We start from the raw sequence: 23,021 nt of genomic DNA, 5'->3' as shown, positions 1-23,021 counted from the left end.
AGAATGAGGCAAAGTAAAAATAAATGAACCAACAAAGCTACTAGTGTCCTGAGAATGAATATGAGACCACTAAATGGAATTTTTTTTTTTAAATAGTCTCTTAATTCAAAGAGTAAAAAAGTGAGGAGGCCAGAGCCCAGATGGCAGAAGGTATGAAGGTATGAATTTAATTGCTTCCAGATGTGATGCAAGCAGAGGGGGTTAAAACATACTTTAGCTGCACAAATACACCCTGAGAGACTTCTGATGACTTCTGAATATTATTGCAAGTCTGGATGTCTGGACTGACTGGAATAACTTGTGGAAAAGGCAGAAGTCGCTCCATCACACTGACCCCATAGTCTGTGTGGAAAGTGTTAATTGTTCAGCAGGTCAGTTTAAAATAGAAGACTGGAGAAAAACTTACAAGGAAAGTCCCTGAATGATTTATGGTTAGATCTGCGGCAGAATGAAACACTGGGACAGGATAATATCATCGTAAATTATGACATCACAGTCCCCAATGATGTCACCATAATTGACAGCTCCAGGACTGGGTTGCAGCAACTATTCATAAATCTGTCACTGAGTCTGTGCATGAAGTCGTTCTTAAGGTTTTAGTGATCGCTGGCTAGTTTCTAATTAGTGATTTATTAAATCAGGTTGCACTATTGAAACATAATAAATATTTTAGCTAGTTAATACTATAGTAATATGTAAATCAGTTGCTAGGAAACATCTGTAATGTCATCCAATCAAAATAACTCTATAACTAACTAAATAACAGAGAGTCAATGTAGTATGACAAACTGTAGCTTTGCTTCCAAAAATAACAGTTTTAGGAGGAAAAAACAACTGAATGTGTCTTTTCTGTTTAACTTATATATGCATACACAGAGAAATATGTGTTTTATAGTTAGTATGAGTCATACAGAGTGAAATATCTTATTATGCTAACCTAAACAATTCTTCCTAAGTTTAGCCTGACATTACTATTAGGACATTTTTTAATTTGAGATATTTTATGTTATGTTGTTTTTTTAAAATGCACTCTAAAATCTCCCCAGTTTACATCCTGATTAGACAGCATTTTGATCAAATGTCTGCAGATCATATTGTATCTTTAACTCTTCTGTATAAACAAGTCATATATTATCAAGCTAACATTGTCATTGGTTCAGTTTACTAAGCGACAGTTACACCTGGTAATATTTAATAGCAACTAATCAAAAAAAAAAAACCTAAAAGAAAAACTTTGAGTGTTGCAACCCATTTCAATTTCATGATCTGTAAACTTAGTTAACACTCACACTTTGTTAAGTAGGCCACGTTTGAATTAACGAAGAGCTTGCTGCAATTTGCTCCTGGAGCCAGAAATAAGATCATGAAAAAACTGTGAATTTCGCTCACTTTCTCTTTTTCTTTCTATGACTCTTTCTCTTTCTCTCTCTCTCACACACACACATACATGCGCTCAAGGCTCTGATTTTCTGGTATTTCACTACGTTACACATTAACAATAACTGCAGATATTTTGGGCTCATGCACTAATGTCATTTGCAAGAGAGAAGATGGATAAATATTTTGTCAAGACCTTGCATTGTGTGCTACAGATTAAGTCCTCAGCTTGCATGGCAGTGAACCAGATCAGTGTTTGGCATTTTGTTGTTTGTCTCCCGGTAAATTTTGAATTCTGCAGAGCGTTGATCCAAACAAAGAGTGAGCCTCTTGTTGGGAGAATAATTCCTGCCTTGTTCCTATCCATCAGCAGAGAGGCTCAGCTACTAAGCAGAAAGGCATTTAGATGGAAATGGGCCGAACCAAACAGAATCAGAAGGGAATGTCACATCAATTGATCCATACGCTTGTGCATAATATGTATAGTGGCATTGTGATGGATAAATTATGCTATGAACTGCAACGTTTTAATTACTTTGTTTTCTAAACCTGATTGGCTGGAAAGATACAGCATAGAAAAGAGAGTGTGGCTGCAGCAGAGAGACGAGTTACAGTGCGTGTATGTGTGTATGTGTGTGTGTGTGTGTGTGTGTGAGAGCCTTTCTGAAACACTAAAGCTCCCACCCATTTCCCCTAATTCTTTAACACTTAACATAGCAATGGAGTGAATACGGAGTAAAAGTACTGCATGACATTCCATTGAATTAAGTAATGTCCTGTACAGATTACAACCTGGACTGAATGTGGAGACCTGAATCTCTTGTTGGACAAACCTCTGACCTTTCTGCCTCTGGTAGCAATTCAGCCTCATTTAGCACATATTCATTTAGCTTTTAAAAAGGGACATGTGTAGTCTATTTACTGGTACATTGGCCTTACATGGAAACAAGGAATCAAAAGTTCTGTTTGTTCCTCCACTAATGAATCTAGACTAAATCAAACTGACCAGAATTCTTTTTTTTTGTTGCAACATCCGGTGTTTGTTTGCTTTGGCTGTTGTGGCCATGTGAACACTGATGAGTGTGATTTTAAACTGGATAACACCATAAATTTATTGCATTAAAACATTACAAATCAACACCAGATGAGCTGGCAGGGAAGGAAACAGTGATTTTGTCCAGGGTAAGCCCCTGAGATTCGTTTGCAATTATTTCTATTCCCTCATGTCTGAGTGACATTGTTGCCAGGACCTATTAAGAAGGAGGAGGCAATGTTGCCATGTAGGTGATTTGACTTTTTTGGTATGTGTAAGCGCCACTGGCTCTGTGTGCTTTCAACATGACCCAGACAGACTGACAGACAGTCAGACTGAGCCAGCTGATTGTGGTTTGGGCTTGGTCTCAGTCTGTGTATTAGTGCACCAGGGCTCCCACCATATGCTTATGATGCTGTGGGACCAAGTCTGGCACACACACACACACACACACACACACATAGATGCACACAAACAAAAAAAAGGACTCCAGGGTGCACTAGCAGCAGATGCCCTGCCCAGTCTGTGGAAGCAATTTGGACCGCAGAACTATGTCGTAGTGGGACTTGTGCCATGGAGTATATTTAGTGTATATATTGGATTTGGATAGACTGTGTGAGTTTTAATGTATTAGCATGCGCCAGACTGGCATCCAATCTTGCTAGAAAATGTGAAATCAGTGTAGTCTGCAGTACTACTGAGTGATATTGAAAAGGGTTTAGACTATTTGACTCTCTGTGTCAAATGTGGCCTTACAGTAGGCCTAGTATACATCATCAAACCATGAATGGACACACCCTGATTCTACCATGCTTTATTCATCTCCGCTTCAGACCACAACAGCCTCTGAGGTAGTTTATAAGAAATACAGATGTCTGGTTGAATGAAATAAACAGGAAGTGCTGAAACATGAGTGTGCCTTAACTGAATTAGTCCTATACCGTATCCCAGAAGATTGGTAATCAACCCAATCGGTCTGGAGTTGCCCTCTCAAACCTGCCGTGAGTGTAATAAGAATTGCACCTCATAATCATTGAGGAACATCTACCCATCAAAACATCCACAAGCATGGTGAATAATCTCTCTTTCTCTTTCTGCCTCTTTCTCTCTGTTTATACTAAAGCGTTGCCTTTGAACAGCCCTGTGGCTGTATCCCATTACATCCAGAGGGATGTGCTGAGGGTTGGTGAGCAAGAAAGCAAAGAGGGGCCTGTGTGTGATTCTAATCAATTCAGGCCTCAGCCGGAGCAAACGCTCTCTAATAACTTCTGCCGGAGCTGTGTGGATGGATCTGACTTGAGAGGGAATGCAAACCAGATCACTTAGGAAATTCCACGGCGTTCTCTTTGCAGCAAAAGCCCCTCTTCTGAAGGAATGTGCGTTAACATTTCCCCTCAGCTCCCTGGTCTCCCACACACACAGCTGCCCTTCAGAGAGTCACGCCAGCAGAGCAGTGCCGAGCGGGCCGCTGGAGAAAAAAAAAAGAAAGATAGACACAGCGGCTAATGGCTGCTCTCCAAGCTGTATGGGGTCCCACACATATAAACATGTCAGGAGAGGTTGGGTCAAAGGAGGGAGCGTACAGGGATGGTGATGAAGAGAGAGAGATTGAAGGGGGAAAATAGGAATAAGTAGCCTCAAGTGGGACTATAAAGAGAAAAAACACAGAGATAAGGAAAAGGAAAATCGATCTGGAGTGACAGATGTGAGGAGAGAGAGGAGGAAAATGGCAGAAGAACACAGAGAGGGAGAGTGGGAGAAGGAGGAAGGGGGTGTTGAAGGAGGAGAAGAGGCAGGGCTGAGACTTTACTTAAAGTAGACTCAAGGTGATGGATTGTCTGAGCAACTTGGCAGGACCATCCATCAGGTGAGGAAAGGTGGCAAAAAGAAAAGTTCAGACAAACACATTACACCTTTATCACCAACAATAACACTCTCACAATTACAAAAGAGGCTAAAATGATTTTATATTCTTTTGAGAAATGCTTATGATCCAAACTGATTTGGGAAGTAGATTTTAGCCTTTTCAATAAACTTTGTGTGACCTGTGAAGCAGAAGAAATGCACCATTAAGTAAAGTTAGCTTATCCTATGCCTGAAGGGTGATTAAGATGTTACCCTTAAAGCCGGGCAGCCATTCAAGATACATTTTTTCTATCATATGACTCAGCCACACAGTCTCCACTGTGAATGCAAACACCCAGTGCCCTCAGCCAGTCTTCATCTCAATGAGGGCCTTCAGGTTTCACTGCAAAGGATTTTAAAGATTAGTGAAATGATACAGTATCCAAGCGTTGCTCTGCAGATCTATAAATCTAAAACCAAAAACAAAAAAAAAAAATCTAATATTTCTTAAGCCACACACTATACAAAGAACCAGATGTTACTGACATTTTATGACTCCTATGGGATCTTTGGGTAAATCATCTTTGGAGATAGTGAGTATCATAATTTTGGGATTAACATCCCTGAAGAGGGGCCAAAAATTGTGTACATCAAATATGGATGTGACATATAACATGCATGAGTTACTGTCCTGATCAACCCCCCACACATGGGGTCAAAACCTCTGTAGGGTCTTGATATATTTTGTTCTTTCTCTTATGTCTCGAGAGGAAATCATTTTCTGTGTTTGAGTTTTATTATTCAAAAACAGCCAGGGACAGCATAAAGAAATTCTGTGGGTTTCACAGGAACTTGGTCCACATTGTTGTTGCATACTTTCCCCTTTATTTGGATTTCTCCAGCCCGGTGTGCATGGCGGGAAAACAGGTCAAGAAAGGAAAAGAGGGGGAGAACAGAACAGAGTGGGGCCCACTGGTCGCTCAACATCCCTGTGTTGAATATGAAAATATATTATAGCATAATGTGTTCAGTATGCAAGCTTGAAGGAAACCATATGAAAAGATCCCAGACAAAGAGCCTTCTGTGTTCCAACTGACCCCCCTCCCACCCCCCATCCTTCGTCTGCTTCAACTGAGAGAAAGAGAGAGGGAGAGAGAGAGGGAGGTGTGTGTGCAGAGTCGTAGGAACTGAAAAGGGGCAGTACACACTCTTACTGCCTCACACAGCCAGACCCACTGGAGCACAGGTGAGCAGCATGACTAAACCAGCACACACCAAACAGGAAGGAACATTGCTTGGAATTTTATCTGTCGTTGTGAAACTCTGATTTCTGCAGACTTGTCACTTGCAGCCTATTATATTTATCTCTACAGGGTAAGACACTATCTTTGTTTAGAGAGGTAGAGGGAGTCGGGGGGAGAATGCAGTGAACTGAAGCAGCAGAGGAGGGAAACTTTGAAAGTCTTTGTTTGAGTAGATGACAAACATCTGTGGCTGCTGTTTTTCCCTGAGTGCTGGCTGCAGACTTGCAGAGGGGGTTGGCTGGCTGTATTAGTACTGCGGTGACTGATATCTGAGCCTATTGTCCTGACTGTGTGGAGAATGCTGTGAAGCCAGGTTATAGACTTGAACTGCATGGAGTAACGTTAGAAGGTGTATCCAATTAAAGACCTGGCTGGAGACTGTATTGACTTACATATATAAGTAATTGCTTCCTGCTAACACAACAGGTGAGGCCCATTAACTGCTTTACAGGGGGGGCAACTGTAGGTTTTCTTTTGCCATATGTTACAATATATATTAGCAAATGATAGCCTTTAAGTTTTTCTGCAACTGAGGATGCACTGAAACTGTAGAATGATGTTTTGTCAAATGGCTTAATGTCTCCGCCAAAAGTCAATACAACTCTACAAATAATTCCTGCAGTACTGAATGACTTGCAGACATTTTACATTTTACAAGTGCTTGTACTTTCTTCCTTTGATCTCTAACAGTTTTCAGATTGACTGCGATTGTTTTAGGCAGTACCTCCCTCTTGGCACCGGATCATACACACCTAGTTCGAGTATTTATCTTTGCCTCTTGAAGTTCTCCACCTGTGACTATGAGGGGAGGATGAGCTGCACAAGAAGCAGGCAGTTCATTACAAGGTTTTCCTCTGCATGATTCATGATTGCACTTGCAGCATTCATAAAAGCAGAAAGAGAAATAGAGAGAAAGACATTTGCGAGTTTCATGGGAGTCTGTACCTCGCAATGTTTCAGATGTCAGTCGCCAGCCAGCCAGCACAAGCTGAGGCATGTTGACTATCACAGCCTCCTGAGGAATTATGAAACAGGAATGCCAATTTTGGAGCACTACCCAAAATTATTTTGTAGTGCTCCAAGAGGCCTTGAATGGTTCTTTGTCTGAGAAAGAGAGAGAGAGAGAGAGAGAGAGAGAGAGAGAGAGAGAGCAAAGGTCCCTGCAGAAGCCTTCAGCATTTATGGCTGAAAGATTTTTGCCAAACTGTAAAGGATCTGGCCAAAAGCAAGAGATAGCAGATACATAGCAGCTCTGCCCCCGAGGGATTCAATCATAAAGGCTCGCCATGTCAATGTCGTGACCAGATGCCTCATTATGAGCTCTGTAACTGATATCCCCTTAAGTCTTACAGTAGGTGGAATGCACGCTCACCTGACATCTACACATCTCACATACCTCATCACATGTGCGCCCAGAGCAACTGATGATGTACATATGCCATACCTAAAGTGAAAATGCATGCAGTATATGAGTTATTAGGTGGCTGACATGCTTTCTACATGTTGGCTATTGATGCAGATGTGTAATCAATGTGCAAGACAACAGCCATAAGGGACAAATGACTGATTACAGTTTGTACTGCTGCCAAAACCATTTCTTTTGTTTGTCATCACTTTGCGAGACATGCTGCAGAGAACTGTGGGATAGATTTGCTGTCTGCGTATGAATCCATCATATGTTGATGATGTACAGGAACTCTGTGATTACACACTAAAGTGGCCTACGGGCCAGACTGTAAATGATATCCTTGGCTCTAATCATGGAGGTCAATGGGTGGCACAGGAAAACCAGGGGGGTGAGGTGAGTGGGACAGGTGGGCACTGTAAAATACCTTTTGAACTTCAAGGTAATTGGAGGGTAGAGGGGGGAAAGGAGGAGAGATGACATCAGATCTCAGGTATGGCATGTAGAAAGGATCAGTTGGAGTAGATATCACAAGTTAGTTTGGGAGAAATACAACACCCAAGCAGAGTATTAGAAAGCTGGGACAAATGAAAGAGAGAAAAAAATTGTGGCAGAAGATTTCAATGTCAATTTTGAGTGTCCTACATCTGTTCTTTGTCTGGCAGTTGGAGACTGGATCAAAACATATTTTAATCAACTCGTACAGCAGTGTTAGGACACACCCTCAACATGTGTTCACCTCTGTCCTCACTGATTACAGTAAGGAAATATTGAAACAACAAAGACACCTGTAAAAAAAAGAAAATATTGTAAAAACCATTGTATCAAAATTGCTTACACAGTAAAAACTAATCTAAAAAGACAATGTCTTTTGTCTACAAATGAGATCCAGACTGATCACACATCTGGGGGAATCAAAAAGCTGTTGTCAGTGTTTAAACAATACTAGCCTTCATCTCTTCCCTCTCGACACGATCACGCCAGAAAGCAACACTGTGGAGGATTTTTGTTTCTTTTCAGGGAGGTGGGGCATTGTTTTGTTAGGGTAGATTGTGTTCAGGGGCCAATGAGCAGTCCCCCTATGGATTGTCATGACTCAGCTGTCATGTTGGCGAGTGTCTCAACAAAACACAATCTTTAAGGGCTGCAAACAAGTTTACGGTGCTTGCACACCTCAAGAAAAGATAACGATTGCTATGCCTCTAAGAAATCTTTGAAAAGGCTTTTAAAAATAAAGATTATGTGTTTGGGTCTCTGTACAGCCCTCCCACTCTTGAGTGTTAAAGTGGTGACTCACGAGACAAAACAAACGCAACTGTGATCATCTTCAAGGAGAGGCAAGTCCGATCAAGGACAAGGACGTGTGAACGCTGGTTTATCGTTACAAACTATGCCAGTTGCTCTTATTAGCTTTGAGGGTGGAACATGACACTGCTGTTCTAATGAAATGCTTTATCAGATAAGAGGGAGGGATGTGATAGATGTCATTGAAAGACATTCAATTCTTTGTTTCTCTCTTTACCTCACGCTGTATGAAATTCTTCAATCTACATTTACTTTCTCATTCGGCTGTATCACATCACACACCCTAAGGTGGAGATATAGCAAATTTTTTTGGCAGGTTTACTACAGATTTCCGACATTCAAGCCTTAATGAATTGTGACCTTCCTTCCCTCTTTGCAGACAGCTCTGGGTTTATCACGTTCAGGCTTTTATAAAGGCGTCTCCTCATTTCCTTTTCCACCCTTTTACCCTGACTGTAGTTCAAAGTGGGAGGGCTGATCTTCCATCAGAACACAGGGCTGTTACTGTCTCAAAATTGGACATGAGTTAAGATTTATGCTTTTTGTAAGAAATCCAGTGCAAATTAAAAGTACTAGATGAGCCAAGCAGACAATATTAAAATGTTCTGCAGACCACTTTATCAAAAACAGGCACCCCTTACAATTTTGTTACAAAACTGTAGACTTTCTGTGGGCACAAGGGTCAGGTCTTTTGGACTGCTTTCTTGAAGCCATCATGGATAATACTTTAAACCTTGTATAAAGCAGTGGGTTGAAACCAATGCCCTCACACAAAGGACAATGAGGGAAAAATTGAATAGGATTCTTGTACCAGCAGTTTGCCAAAGGTGTGGTTTGCCAAAATTGTGGGTAGATGTAACATCCAGCTTTTGTCATGGTAAATGTCACATTCAAATAACATAATTGAAGAAAAGTTTATTTAAATGGTTTTGACATTTGCATAACTTTAGATTTCTCTTTTTTGCAGGTGGCTCTGGACAGAACGTGGACACATGTAGCAGGATTAGATGAAGTGAAGCAGCCTTTGGTACTATAGTGTCAGATTTTCCCCTGATCAGACCTGATACCTGCATTTGTGTTACAGACTGGCTGAACAACCAGAACACACACATCAAATCTTTTCTACTATCAGTATTAATCAAAAGTACCACCAAAAAAATAAGTACTTTCCTCTTAATTGCGGTTTTGTGAACAAAGAAAAGAAAGAAATTGATTATCCTGTCTTCAGAAGCTGCATCTGGCTTTCATGTATAAGAAATAACACAGGATACTCGAATAAAACAGCTCTAATTGAATGCTTTGGAGCCCTGAATACAAACCAGTCTTTGGAATGACCTTTCCAAAGAGAAATGTTATTCCTTGCGTGCACCTAACAGCAGGAAACCACCATATACACAGTTCCCCTTTCACGTCACTGTAGAGTTATGATCTCAAAGATAAAGGGCAGATCTTTTTCTTTGGAAGAAAAATAATCTGTGTGCTGGAGATTGGGACGCAGACGAAAAGCATGTTTTGGTGACCAAAATAGAAGTGAAAGAAGAGCAACGTCTGGGAAAGAAAAAAGGAGTATTAGAGAGATGCAAATAGAGAAGACTGGACTGTTTCTCAACCTTTTTTGCCAGATTTTAACAGAGCACAACAAACTTGTGCAGTTTTCATGGCATTTTTCCATGGGAACTCATCCAGGGCGCTGTGGAGCTAGCCCTCCTGGGAGGTCCTGTTAGATAGAGAATAATACTTCATGAAGACCAAAATAAGACCACACTTCTTCCGTCAAATTTCAGCTGACTACAGAAGGACATTTGGAGGGATTATTGCTGAAAACAGAGCCATGGCTGTAAGCAGTCAACTGGAAAGTTGAGTTTCTCCTTTCTTCGTCACTTTTTTGTGTTTTTTTCTTGTTCAGTTCACACCACTAAGGCTTCCATTTTCCAACTGGACCAACAGACAGCTTCAATTTATCAGGAGAGAAGACTAACTGGAACGAAACACGCACATTTCCCCCCTGCTGAGGGCTTTTGTTTCTGCTGCAGCAGAAGCATTTTACGTGGGGTAGCAATGGAGATGGAGAAGGGACATATGTCTATCAGGAGAGGGGTGAGCTGGAGTCCAGGAGGATTGAGAAAACCTCTTCAGGCAACACAAGAGGTGCACACCCCTGGGACAGAGTGCAATGCATCATGGGAAAAGACAGGATTCAACAACGAACAGATGAGCCGGAAAACAAGTAAGTGTTTGTTTATCTGGCATTTTCCGTCCTTATTCTCGGAGCCAAAGCAGCAAGGAGGTGTGTTGCTACTCTGTTACTGCATAACACAGAAATGTTGCTGTAAATACATTTCCAGTAGTGCTGCCTCAGTGTTACAGTATGGCCTTAACTGTAATATATCATCACAGCAGAAAACTTATACCTCGAATATGTGGAGAGAGGAGTAGAAAGCAAATAGAGAAAACAGATAGCCTCGCCTTCGTCAGTGCAACTTGACACAGTGAAATGCTCTATGAAACATCTGTTTCCATGCCGTAAAAATACAGACTGCCCCAACAGAAATGGAAATGCAATCATGCATCACTGCTAAAGGGCAGTCTTAATGTACAACACAGACACTGACAATAATGTCCTACCAAACAAAACATTATGTTGTTAAATCATAATATAGAAAAACACTTAAACAATACTCAAGTGGAAATATAATTACCTCTGGGTTGTGACAGATAGATGGAGTATTCAAAGAAAGTAAAAAGCTATTGTACTGTGAGGAAGAAAAACAGAAAGGTCATGGCCATCAAATAATTGTTATGTACTGCGGTTAAGATTGTGATATACAGTAGATCTATAGCTGATGTACTTCCCATCATTCAGCGCTCACTAATTAGAGTAGTTTCCTCAAAACACAACACAAAAGCAGTACTAATAGTCGGCCTACACCTCCGCAGACCCCTTTCTTAACACACAAAAGTAACAGTCTTTTATTTCCCCCATGGGATCCACTGAGAGTTTAGGTCACATTCAGTCTGGTAAGATCCCAGGACCTCTGTTAATCCTTGTCTTTCCATACCGCTTCACACATCACCCACAGGGGCCAGCGCTGTCATCCCGCTCACCCCACAGCCATCGCCTGCAGAAAGATAACATCCGACAGGGTAATCTGACCTTTGATACACAAATGCAGAGTTAGCCCCCTGACTTAAATCCTCTCGCATGTGGGGGAGTTTTCCTGTCTACTCTCACCCACGCAGGGATGAGGGGACGGGACAGGGCGCAGAGGGATGAGGCAGAGAAAGTTAGAGGTTAACGGGGAGGAGAAAAGGTGGTTTGGGGAGGAGGAGGGGGGGGGGGGTTGACGATGTGATGTGGAGGCTCTTGCATCACTACTGAGGGCTAAATTTTGTCTCTGCTGGAGGACAGGAAATTCCTATCCTGCCCTTGCAGGTTGGAGCTTAGGGCCCAGAGGGTTCAAAGAGGGCAGACACTCTTGGGGAAAGTGCACCATAAACACACACACACTTACATGGTGATATCCAGACAGACACGGAGGGCAGCAGAGGTCAGGTACTGGAGCTCTGGAGTCTCAGTTGTCTAATCCATACACACATAAACTGGTTCCCTTTCCACTTCAATGGCTGCAACAAGGGCCAGACTTCCCTGCCACCACAGGACATTAGACAGAGATAAGCCGCTCAATACTCGCCATTGATTGGACTCCTCTCCAGGAGTGTCAAAACAAAGTGTAGTCTGTGTGCAACTTCTGAAACATCAATACTTTCTCAACAGAAGCCCTGAGCTCTTGTGTCAGAGGCATGCTGTCGTTTTTATAATCAGCAAAAAAAAAAAGAGTCCATACTGGAAAAAGTGGAGTTGGAGACTGAATGACAGACGGCACAGCCTCCCTCCCTCCTCCCCCTCCCTCTCTGTGTGCCGGACTGCGGAGAAAAAGAAATCCGATCCTGTGTCTCGCTACAGAAAGGGGGTGTGAAGCGATCAGACGCAGTTAAATTGAAAACTCTTGTGGAACTACTGCAAAACTGCGGAGCTCTGAATTTGACATAAAAAGGTAAGAGATAAGGCAGGAAAACTCTCTCAGGAAACTTTGGGAAGACTTTAGGGTATTTTATAGTCTCGGATTAAAACTGAGTTTCAACTTATGTTTGACTTTTTTTAATGAAGAAATGTGACTTATTAGTAGCTTTGTGTTATTTTTTTCTGATAGAAGACGTCGGATACAGTCCATAAACTTAAGATATTTTTTTCCTCACAACTAAAAAAGTTGTAACTGACGTCCATTGAGCTTATAACACTCTAACTAAAAAAAAAAGAAAAATGAAAATAAAAAGAATGAATCTCTTCAAAATAGCTCTATTTCCACTCATTCGTTGTTAATTAACATCTTAATTAGCGTACATATCACTGTGAATGCTGTCATTTAGATTATAACCAAAGATTTCCATAAATGACTGTAAAATTCACCGGAAAACTTTGACTAAATGACTAACACAGAAGTCCACACATGTCATTTGTTTTCGGGTAGATGCTCACTATTTGAGTCATGGTATTAATCACTGATGGGATTTGCACCTGCGTGTTACTTGAGAACCAGTCTGGCTCCCACTAGAGGTAGATGTTAGCATGAGGACTTTTCATTTCAAGCCTCACTGCTCTGCTGTATTCAGGTAGCTGAAATTATAAAAAAGTAAATAGCTAACAAAACTCGTTATTTGGGAGCTGTGGAGGTGTTCCCATCCACATTGAAAACCTTGATAAAAGGCACTGAATATACAGTAAGTACCTGTGTGATAGGTTGGCTCATTTCTCTGCAGCAGTCTATAAAAGAAAGTGATTTATGCTCATGCCAATAGCGCTGAGAGGACTGCTTGTTTAAAAGGCTGTGTGATAATGCTTTTTTCCTTGTTATATTGTTATCACAAATATGTAATGTGGTTGATGTATCTCCCTCTTATAGTGTCTCATTCTGTCTTTACTCTAATGAATACATCAAATGTGTCAGGCTGATTGATTTAACACAGTGGATTCTCCTGACATTGATGTATTTCCTTGCAAACACACCCACCTTCATCACCAAAGGGTATAATTTCATGCTTGTAAATGCACTACGGATGTTTATACCCTAAATGCACCTAATAGTCCTTCTTTATAGATTTAAAAACAAACATATGCTTGAACTTTAGGTGGGTTTAAGTAAAAGGAACTCAAGGGTATCCTACAATGATTTAATTCAATTGCTGTGAGGGCAGACTTTAAGTCTGTAAAATCAACGACAGATGCATATTATGCCTTTTTGCTGGGGGGACTGATCATGCTAGCTTTAGTTTCTATGCCAGGAAAAAATTGCATGGAGAATGAGCTCTATACGACAGCTTTACGAGTGATTGATTTATGCATAATTATTTTGATTGGCACATGATTACTTTAAATAGTGTAGCTGTCTGGATCCATCACATTATTAAATGAAGAAAGAGTCATGGCTGTGCCAGCTGCCGTAGAAAACTCCTGGAGGGACATTAAATATCTTCCACCAGTCAGAATTACATGAATTAGATGAATAACCTACCAGATGTGTCACCACAATGTGTTATTCTCCTTTAAAACTGAAATGTTCTTCAGAGAATCCAGGACTTTGGGTTCTTATTCATTAAAAAAAAGCAAAGATGTAGCCTTAATTTTCCTTTCATGAACTTTGAAGCATGATGTAATCACTATATTTAAGATGGGAACACTTGATTGTACATTATGTTTATAGACAGCAGTCGAAAGATGTCATTTTTGGAAGCTGTAGATTGTTAAAATGGTCTATTAAGGGTTTGAGCTTCAGTATTGCACACATTAACTACAGAGAGAAACCAAAGGCATGTTGGAAGCTCGAGCAGGGAGTTTTCTCAGCAGTGGAGGAATGCTCAGGGAGGGACTACTGCAGATGGCAGAGGAAATAGCTCTGCTGCCTGGAATGGAGCTCTTAAGCTCAGAAAACAAACTGTCAATTTTAACATAGACATGTTTCATCACATAATTTCAGAGTAATCAGCGAAACTGCAAAATCAGTGTATGACATGATTGACAAGAATTTATTTTGGTGCTGTAGCAGGCACTGACCTAGTTCTTTTTTATTAACTTAAAACAACAAGCTTTTATATCTTTCTTATTAAAATGTTTATTTGAAAATGTTTCTCCGCCTAAGCCTGTTACTTCTTTGTCTGCAGCTCCGGTCTGCTGAGTAAAGTGTCCACAAAGCCCGTATTTTTCCTCGCTAGATTGGTTGGAATCAAAAGTACAGCAAAGAACAATCAAAACCATATGGTGCAGAAACAATTATGTGGGTTTTAAAGAGAATATTGAATCCTAGACTTGTTAAAAATGAGTCCCCGCTGGTTCTCTCTTTTTGTTAAAGCAGTCTGGTGAGCTTTAATTAGATGTTGAGGGAGTTGTCTTTGTTTAAATAGTAGATGTAGTCTCCCAAAGTGATCTCTTTTATTATTAAACATCTCTGAAGAAGACAACATTTCACTGACCAGACTGTTCCCTTTCTTTCTGTCTGTTTCCCTCCAGACCTGACCAGGAGTGCCAGTTTATCAGAGAAGGAGTTGAAGGAGGCTCGTGTCAGGAGTCAGATCATCGCTGCTCAACTCACCATCCCTTCCAACTCCAGCTCCAGAGGCGTGCAGCTCTTCAACCGACGCAAGCAGAGAGTCAATGCGTTTACGCTAGAGAGCTGTGGAGAGGGGTCAACGGAGGACAGAGCAGAGAATGTGAAAACCGACCCCTTGTCTAACAAACTGACATGGGCAGAGAGGAGTAGTGAGGAAAGGGATAGAGACCTGAACTATAAGAACAGCACTACCAAGCCACTCTTGGCGCCACCTGGGAGGGTACATACAGTAGGTGATATCATGGATGAACCAGGTAAGCATTTCCACAAGGAAGACGACATCGAGGACAGCGTTATCCAAGAGAGACATTTCCTCCCTGTAAAGGAAGTAGAAGAGCAGGATGAAGAGGAAAGAGATGAAATCCACCAGGAGCTTGAGGGCAAAATCAAGGATGAGATTGCCCCTGGAAGTAATAATACTGATCCAGTTCTGATGCGACTTGCTGAAGGGGAAGCAGAGATAAATGGGGGCCACACAGGGCCGGTTCCCCCCGGAAAGTTTCTTAATGGCTGCCATAGTACCTCTGGACCTGAGAGGGTGTCTGTTTCTACATCCAAGCAGGCAACTGGCATCGTCAATCGAACTGCCAGGCCTTTCTTTTCGCCGCCGACAGTCCAGTCTCCAGAGACAGTCAGCCCTGTCAATGACATCCCCCCTCCTCCTTCTTATGCTACTCCTCCTCTCCCTACTTTCACTGCTCCCCAGCCTGTGGCATTCTCCCCCCCAAATCCACCTCCGTCATACCCCACACCTCCTCTACCAGCCTTCACAAACCAACCCCAGCAGACCTACTACTCCAATCCACCTCCAATGTCTCCTGTGATGTCTCCTTCCTCCCCTCCACCATCCCAGTTCCCTGTTTCTTCTGGATCTCAGTATGTTGCTTCAAACTCACCCATGCCTCATTATGGCCCTCCCACAGCCCCAAAGCCCTCCACCTTTGTCCCTCAGCCCACCGGAGAGAGGAAGCCAACTAAAACTGGAATACTTGAGGAGAGCGCTGCCAAAAGGTCAAATAGAAAGTCAATGTTCACATTCAAAGAGAAGCCAGTCGTAGCTCCGAACCCTGAGCTGCTCTCTCTGGTGCAGGGGTTGGATGAAAGGAAGAAACATGGACATAAATCTGTGCCTGAGCCAGCATCAGAGGAGGAGTTACTAGCTCTGGGTGCAGAGGCCTCCAACTTCCTCGCCAAGGAAGAAGACAGAGCTGAGGAAGCAAAAGCTCCAGAGTGGACCTCCTGCCTCAAGAGCTCCAGGACCCGACCCAGGGCAGAACATAGGCCAGAGCAGACCCTTAACAATGCATCAGGAAAGGGGGCTGAGCTGTTTGCCAAGCGTCAGTCCAGAATGGAGAAATATGTTGTTGAGCATCAGAACACAGAGCAAATTAGGTCTCCTTCTCCAACAATGTCTCTGCCACCATCTTGGGTGTACCCATCAAACATGCCCGGTAGGGTCAAAGCCATCGCTAGAAACTCTGATGTGAGCGCTCAGGTTTCACAAAACCTAAAGGCCCAACAAACAGTCAAGCCAAAACCGAGGCCAAATGCACCAGCACCAGAGCCAGTTCCAGAGCAGCCTCCTTTGGAGAATGGTTGCTCCAAGATGGAGATGGACCTCTCAAGGCACCGGCCTTACCAGCTTAACTCTTCCCTCTTCATCCTTAACCCAGTCAAGGACCCCATTAGTACCCTACCCAGAGGAGCACCACAGGCCAAGAACCTGATGTCCCCCCAGTCTTTGTCCAGACATAATTCCTTACCTAACAACCCTCCCTCTCACTTTGGTACCCGGTGCATGTCTCCCCAGCTGCCTCTTAGCCCCACAAGAGGAGCAGAATATCCATCAAATTCAGCCTCTGTGCATCCAAGGATCAGTTCTCCCATGTCTGCCTTTTCTCCAGGGCGCGTGTCCTCTCCTCGGTCGGGGGTCCAGTCACCAAGGCCCACATTTTCTGCCAAGAAGGCAGGGATTGAACCACAGGTGTGGAGACCCTCTCTGTATTATTTTTAGGAAGTTTGTTCACAGCAGAGAGATTAGATCTTTTGTATAGTTTACACACACGGTTGTTGAAACTAACTTTAGAGGGCTTAAAATTTACAATTTACTGTGCTTTCTTCTTAAACTTGTGCCTTCTTCTTCTTCTTGTGCCTCTGCTTTCATTATACTACTATACTATTAGAGAGGAATCATTTTATGTGTGAAATGTTTTAATCCTCACTTGTATCATAAAACAATTGTTCTACATTACTAGGTACATACTTGCACCAGAATACACCAGAAATGGTCTATTTAAAGTTAATTAAACATACATTATAATCAATATCTTCACATATTATGTACATTTAAATGTAAATGTTGTTTATTTTCCATGGTTACAAACACCCAAAAACTATTAAGTACCCTCAGTGAAAATACAAATGTGTCTTGATGTAATCAGATGAGTTGCCATACTCAAAGCCACTAGGACCATCAGCACTTAAATACTTCCATATCCAATATGTTTTAAGATATGATGAAAAACAACCTCACCGTTTTTCCTCTTTGTCTCTCAATTCTGTGGCCACCAGGGTGATGCTGCTTCACAAAGCACTTTAACAGATGGTCTGGCATCTGCTTTATGATTTATGATTTGCAATTTAATGCTGCTCACTGACATGAAAGTTGCAGTGAGAGAACTCCTTTTATGTCTTTAAGTCTTCAGGGTAATTTACTCTGCTTTCCAGCATTTTCTAGCTAAATATATGCTGTGTACCTGGAATCTTTGATGTTTCAAATTTGCAGACTACTTACCAATTCACATCTTGAACCTGCATATATATTGTTTTCGTGACTTAAAGCAGTCATTTCAGAAGTATTTTTCACACATCATCAATCACTGTTGTTTCAGACTACAGGGTTTGTGTCTGTTTCATTTCATAAACCTTGATTCACTGTGTGTTATGATTTTTTTTGTTTTAATTGAATCTTTCCTCCTCTGATTAAAGCTTTACGCTAACACTCTGCTGTGACCTCTTTCTCCTTTTTCTCATTTCCTGACTTCTTTCAGTCATTAATTTCACTGCTTAGTGTTTGTTATTCACTTTTCTACCTCTCTTGCAAGCACTACAAACACTTGATCACGCTAATAAATTTTATGCCTCTGTTAAGTATGCAGACAATTTCACAACAGGAGGCAGATCTATTTAGTAACACAGTATATGACATTTAAAGTTAAAAAATAATTATTTCAGCTTGCCATTGCAATATATTTTACTCTTCTACAAGTATCTGAGTTATGTCTGTGCATGTTAAGACCCGACCTTTGGCACTGTTTATCGTCAAGGGCTCAGACGTTCAGACAAACGCAATGACCTTTGACCTCAACCTTGTTTCTTTCAAAGACATCCTAATATATGACTAATATATGACCAGTAACATACTTTTTAGAGCTAAAAGACTGATCTTAGAAGTTCAGTCCGTAACACTTAAGACTTGTCTTCATATAATTATCACGTTCAGAGATAGTTTGTTCTTAATTAGTGTGTGCGTAAGATGGAATGCTGACCTTCCTTCAGTCAAGTAACTTCATATCCCTGTGAAGGTTAATCACCTCAGGAAATCCAGATGACAGTAACCTGAGAGAGACACTAAAGACTAGGGCTATATGTGCTGGTGGCCAGGGTTATTGCAGATACACACACAAAGAAGGGAAGACACAGAGATGACCTGAATGCCTCTTGGGCTCATATAAATATTTTTTTTATCAAAATACATTCACTTAGTAAGGAATAAGTCTCTAATAGGTTACAATTTGTCTTTTGTGATTTTATACAGAAACACCTTGTAATGGTTAAGTTAGAATTGTTGAAGCATATTTGAATTCTATTATTTGCGTTGTTTGTATGTTTCTTTCCAAGACTCTAAAAAACAATTTTTGTCATGGTCCAACAGACACCAAAGGAGTCCACCCCAGCTGAAACCCCCAGTGAGACTCCCACACCAACTAGGACACCCAACCTCACCAGGCGCTTCAGCAGCCCAGAGGGTCCCGCCACTGCAACCTGGACTTCCAGCCTCCAAACCAACCGCCCCTCTGCCAACATCTCAAGCCGCTCAGTCACCTCCCCGGTTTCCACTCCCAGAGGTATAAGATGCCAATCCCCTATGAGTCAGAATATTCAGCTTTCCACTGTTAACTCAATTTCCACATCCAGACCATCCCAGACATTTACAGCCACCTCTCAACGCTCTCCATCTTGGGGTTCAAGATGTCAGTCCCCAATGGTTAGCCAGAACACCCAGTCCTCCACCATCTCCTCCATTCCTGGTTTCAGGCCTCCCCAAACGTCTACTTCTCATTCTCCTGCATGGGGTTCAAGATGCCAGTCCCCAGTTGTAAGCCAGCATGCCCAATCTTCCACTGTCTCCCACATTCCCACATCCAGATCCGCTCAAACATCTACAGCCGTCTCCCCACCTTGGGGTTCAAGATGTCAGTCCCCAATGGTGAGCCAGAGTACCCAGTCTGTCACCATGTCCTCAGTTTCTACTTCCAGACCTTTCCAAACTTCTACAAATACCTCTCCTCTTTCTCCTCCTTGGGGTTCAAGATGCCAATCGCCAAAGGTAAACCAGAATACCCAGTCCTCCACTGTTTCCATTTCCACACCCAGATCCTCCCAAACACCTACAGCCACCTCTCCTGCCCATCTTCCTTGGAGCTCACGTTCCCAGTCTCCTGCACCTTTACAGACCAGTTTATCCTTCAACACTGCTAAACCTCTGTACACACCCTCTGCCAGCTCTCCTGTTCCCACACCCAAAGACAGTCGCTGCATGTCCCCAGTTGTTAATAATCTAGACTCTAAGGCCAACCATCGCATCCTGGCGAAAAACATCATCAATGCAGCCAAACGTAAAAACAGCCCTTCCCCTGGTGCACTGAGCAGTCACAGCCTTCCCATCTCACCTCTGGGAAATTCCCACCATGGCTACGACTGTCACAAACCACCCATCAGCCCTTACCAGTCACGGCCATTGGGGGCACAGTCCCCTACCTTCACCAGTCCTCCACCCACCCCAACACAGAGGATCTGCTCTCCCGTGAGGCTCTACAACACACGCTCCCTCACCGACTCTGATGCCTCAGTTGAGTCAGAGGACTCGGGCCTCCGGTCACCCGGCCTGCACTCCTACAACACCTGTCCCCGTGGCTGGGGTGGCAGCCTTAGGGTGAAGAGAAGCACTGTTTCCACTGACCTGTGAGGGTGCTACTCAATGGCAATACGCGCATGATTATGGTTTTCATAGACTTACTCCCCTGTGGCATTTGATCAACCAATAAACAACATCCTGATGGAATTAATCAGACTTATATGAGATAATTTACCTTTCTGTCACTTTGAATACAAATCCTGGACAATGGTAAATGTTGTATCAAGTAGTATTAGTAGTTTATAGGACTCACATTCATTTATGGACTGACAAGAACAAGCTTTTTGCATAACACAGTTGCTGTGGCTTGTACGCTTCTTGCATACCAAAAATGCAAAGTCTCAAAATAACCAAAGATATTTGAAATCATTTAAGATGAATGTTATACTCTTTACACCTTCACAACAAACATACTTTCACTATTCCTGTTCAATAGTGTTTTTTAAAATGTTATTCATGATATATCACTGTGTTTGCTGGTCTTACATGAGTCAAAATGGGAAGAGACTTTTAAATTTTAAGGCTTAGGAGGGACCCATGAAATGAGAAATGTGTAAATATATAGTTCATTGGAATGTGCAGTACTTTGATTAAGGCATTCTCACTGTGCTGTATTAGTAAAGGATCAAATTAAACTATACAATAGATTCATAGTGAATATAGATTTAGACCATACTGGGGAAAATCATTTTCCCGTGAAATTTTTGCAACACAGTGGTAGGTGAGGCACATGTTATTCACATTATCACACATGGTCAAAGTATTCACCACAGTTTATTACCCATTTTATTCAATGGAAAATAAATCATATGCAGAATTATCGCAGTGCAATAATCAATTTAACATAGTGTATATATGCTGCTTTATGTACCACATTTGCTAAAATGAATGTAAGGTTTACAGACAGATTGACAGAGAATGACAGAAAAAAGGGAGTGTTGAGTATGAAGAGTTATGTAGGGGCTTGATGGGGCATTGGCACACCTATTTAACCAAACACTGTTTCCATGTTTAAGAATAAAAAAAAGATTTGATAGTTTTTGCTCATTTTTAAAACATTGCTGGAGGGTGAGATGATGGTGCAGTGGTTATCATGTCACCTCACAGCAAGAGGGTTCTGGATTTGAACCCACCAGCCGGCTGGGGCCTTTCTGTATGAAGTTTTGCATCTTCTCCCTGTGCCTGTGTGGGTTCTCTCTGGGTACCCCAGCTTCCTCCCACAGACATGCAGGTTAGGTTAATTGGAGACTCTAAATTGCCCGTAGGTGTGAATGTGAGTGTGAACGGTTGTCTGTCTCTATACTATATGTTAGCCCTGTGATTGACTGTCCAGGGTGTACCCCGCCTCTCGCCCAATATTGCTGAGATTTGCTCCAGCTCCCAGCGACCCTCTGGAGAATAAGCGGTAAAGAAAATGGATGGATGGATGTTGGTGAACAATTTAATGAATGTAAGGTTAATGAACAAACAATAATTTAATGAACAAATGTCAGCTATTAACATGTGATTGTAATATTCATATTGGACATTGATGTATGCCTACATTTGTTTTGCTGATCACAAACTGTCATTCTTTTTTATATCAGTAATGTCTTTATAAGAAACAGAATTGCATATAAGTGCCTGTTTGGATGTGGTTTAGAAGCAAGTTTGTATGTCACACAAGTAGAGAAGGTAAAACAAGACATTGTTGTTAAACTTTCGTGGAAAAAAGGTTAGAAGAATGTGGAGCGATTTGAAATATTCTAGTAAGTGTTTGTGAAAAAGGATCAGAGGAATGGATTGTATTTAAAATACGTGCATAACTCTAATGTACATTCTCTTAAACTTCTGAAGTTTCATTTTATACTTGATTTGCACTTCTGTTCATTCCATTTCAATGGCTAAGTTGGCGTTCTTTAAAACTTGATTTTCTCAAGTGTCATTCACAATACAACCAGCAAATAAACATCCATACCGTAAAAATCAGACCATTCCTGCACAACGCAACATGTTGACAAGATGGACCCACATTGGCTGTATATCTGATAGCTGCCTTAGAACCACAACTGGTTTTCTGTTTCAAAGCCATTTTTACACCATTCTCATCTTGCCTAGTCCTGTGCAGTACACACAACAGATCATCCCTTCGTTCCCTGACATGCAGGCCAGCATCAGCACATTTCTAAATATTTACTTCTGTGTGTGTTATGAGTGACAGGGACACCTGCTACACGGTGACCTGGCTCCTTAAGCAGGATTAGGACTATCACTGTCATGGATTGGTTTCAACCTGGTTCACCTCTAGGCAGGTCAAACATTGCTGACACCCTCAAACACAGAGAAGAATCATTTCATTTTTTAATTTTCGCAAGCAGTTTTGTTTTTGGGTCTGTGGCTATTTTTAATACAATTTCATAACTGCATGACATTTGAAAACGAATGCAAAATAAAAAGTGATGACACACCAATTTAAATGAGTTATAATTTGTGAATTATTTCATTATTTTCCTCCATAAAACTTTTTTTTTCTGAAAATAGTGGTATAACTGAAAATAATCACATCTTTAGTTGTATATTCCCCTTTTGTAAATAAACCTAATTAAACCTCCAGTGGGTAAGTCATGGCATCCACAAATATTCACATAGCACACCCATTTATATAGTGTTTGTTAAATTAGTCTTTTATTATTTTATTAATTTATTCTTATTGCAGACTTGGAGTATTACCATACGACAAATATAAGACAAAAGGAATGTTGTTTGTACTACTTAAACAAGGATTCATATTTCATCTAGTCCTTACATAACCCCTTTAGGCCCTTAAACAGATCCTCCATAAGAATTAGATGATCATCTAGCTGGTATATTTTAATGCAATTTTAAAGCAAATTCATAATTTGAGAATCTAATA

General features: G+C 41.5%; 1 protein-coding gene across 2 annotated transcripts; it reads left to right on the top strand.

Annotated features, from left to right (window-relative positions):
• The first annotated feature begins 5,439 nt into the window (after positions 1-5,439).
• On the top strand, positions 5,440-22,584 carry LOC122990261 (mucin-2). 2 transcript variants are annotated; one of them, XM_044363527.1, is made up of 4 exons: positions 5,440-5,501; positions 9,237-10,496; positions 14,832-16,915; positions 18,866-22,584. In XM_044363527.1, exons 2-4 carry the CDS (start codon positions 10,328-10,330, stop codon positions 20,177-20,179), a joined length of 3,567 nt encoding a protein of 1,188 aa, XP_044219462.1. In that variant the 5' UTR covers positions 5,440-5,501; positions 9,237-10,327; the 3' UTR covers positions 20,180-22,584. The 2 variants fall into 2 exon arrangements, with proteins under 2 accessions (XP_044219462.1, XP_044219463.1); XM_044363528.1 differs by lacking the exons at positions 5,440-5,501; positions 9,237-10,496 and adding an exon at positions 12,215-12,324.
• The last annotated feature ends 437 nt before the right edge of the window (positions 22,585-23,021 follow it).

This window comes from Thunnus albacares, chromosome 10 (assembly GCF_914725855.1).
Source record: "Thunnus albacares chromosome 10, fThuAlb1.1, whole genome shotgun sequence".
Classification (NCBI taxonomy): Eukaryota; Metazoa; Chordata; class Actinopteri; order Scombriformes; family Scombridae; genus Thunnus; species Thunnus albacares.
This window is presented reverse-complemented; position numbering and strand designations above follow the sequence as displayed.

Excerpts from the sequence above, each read along its gene's own strand:
- LOC122990261 (XM_044363527.1), top strand. The coding sequence starts at position 10,328 with ATGGAGATGGAGAAGGGACATATGTCTATCAGGAGAGGGGTGAGCTGG. Across the intron at positions 10,497-14,831 it reads ACAGATGAGCCGGAAAACAA|ACCTGACCAGGAGTGCCAGT; the intron begins GTAAGTGTTTGT and ends GTTTCCCTCCAG. Across the intron at positions 16,916-18,865 it reads AGGCAGGGATTGAACCACAG|ACACCAAAGGAGTCCACCCC; the intron begins GTGTGGAGACCC and ends ATGGTCCAACAG.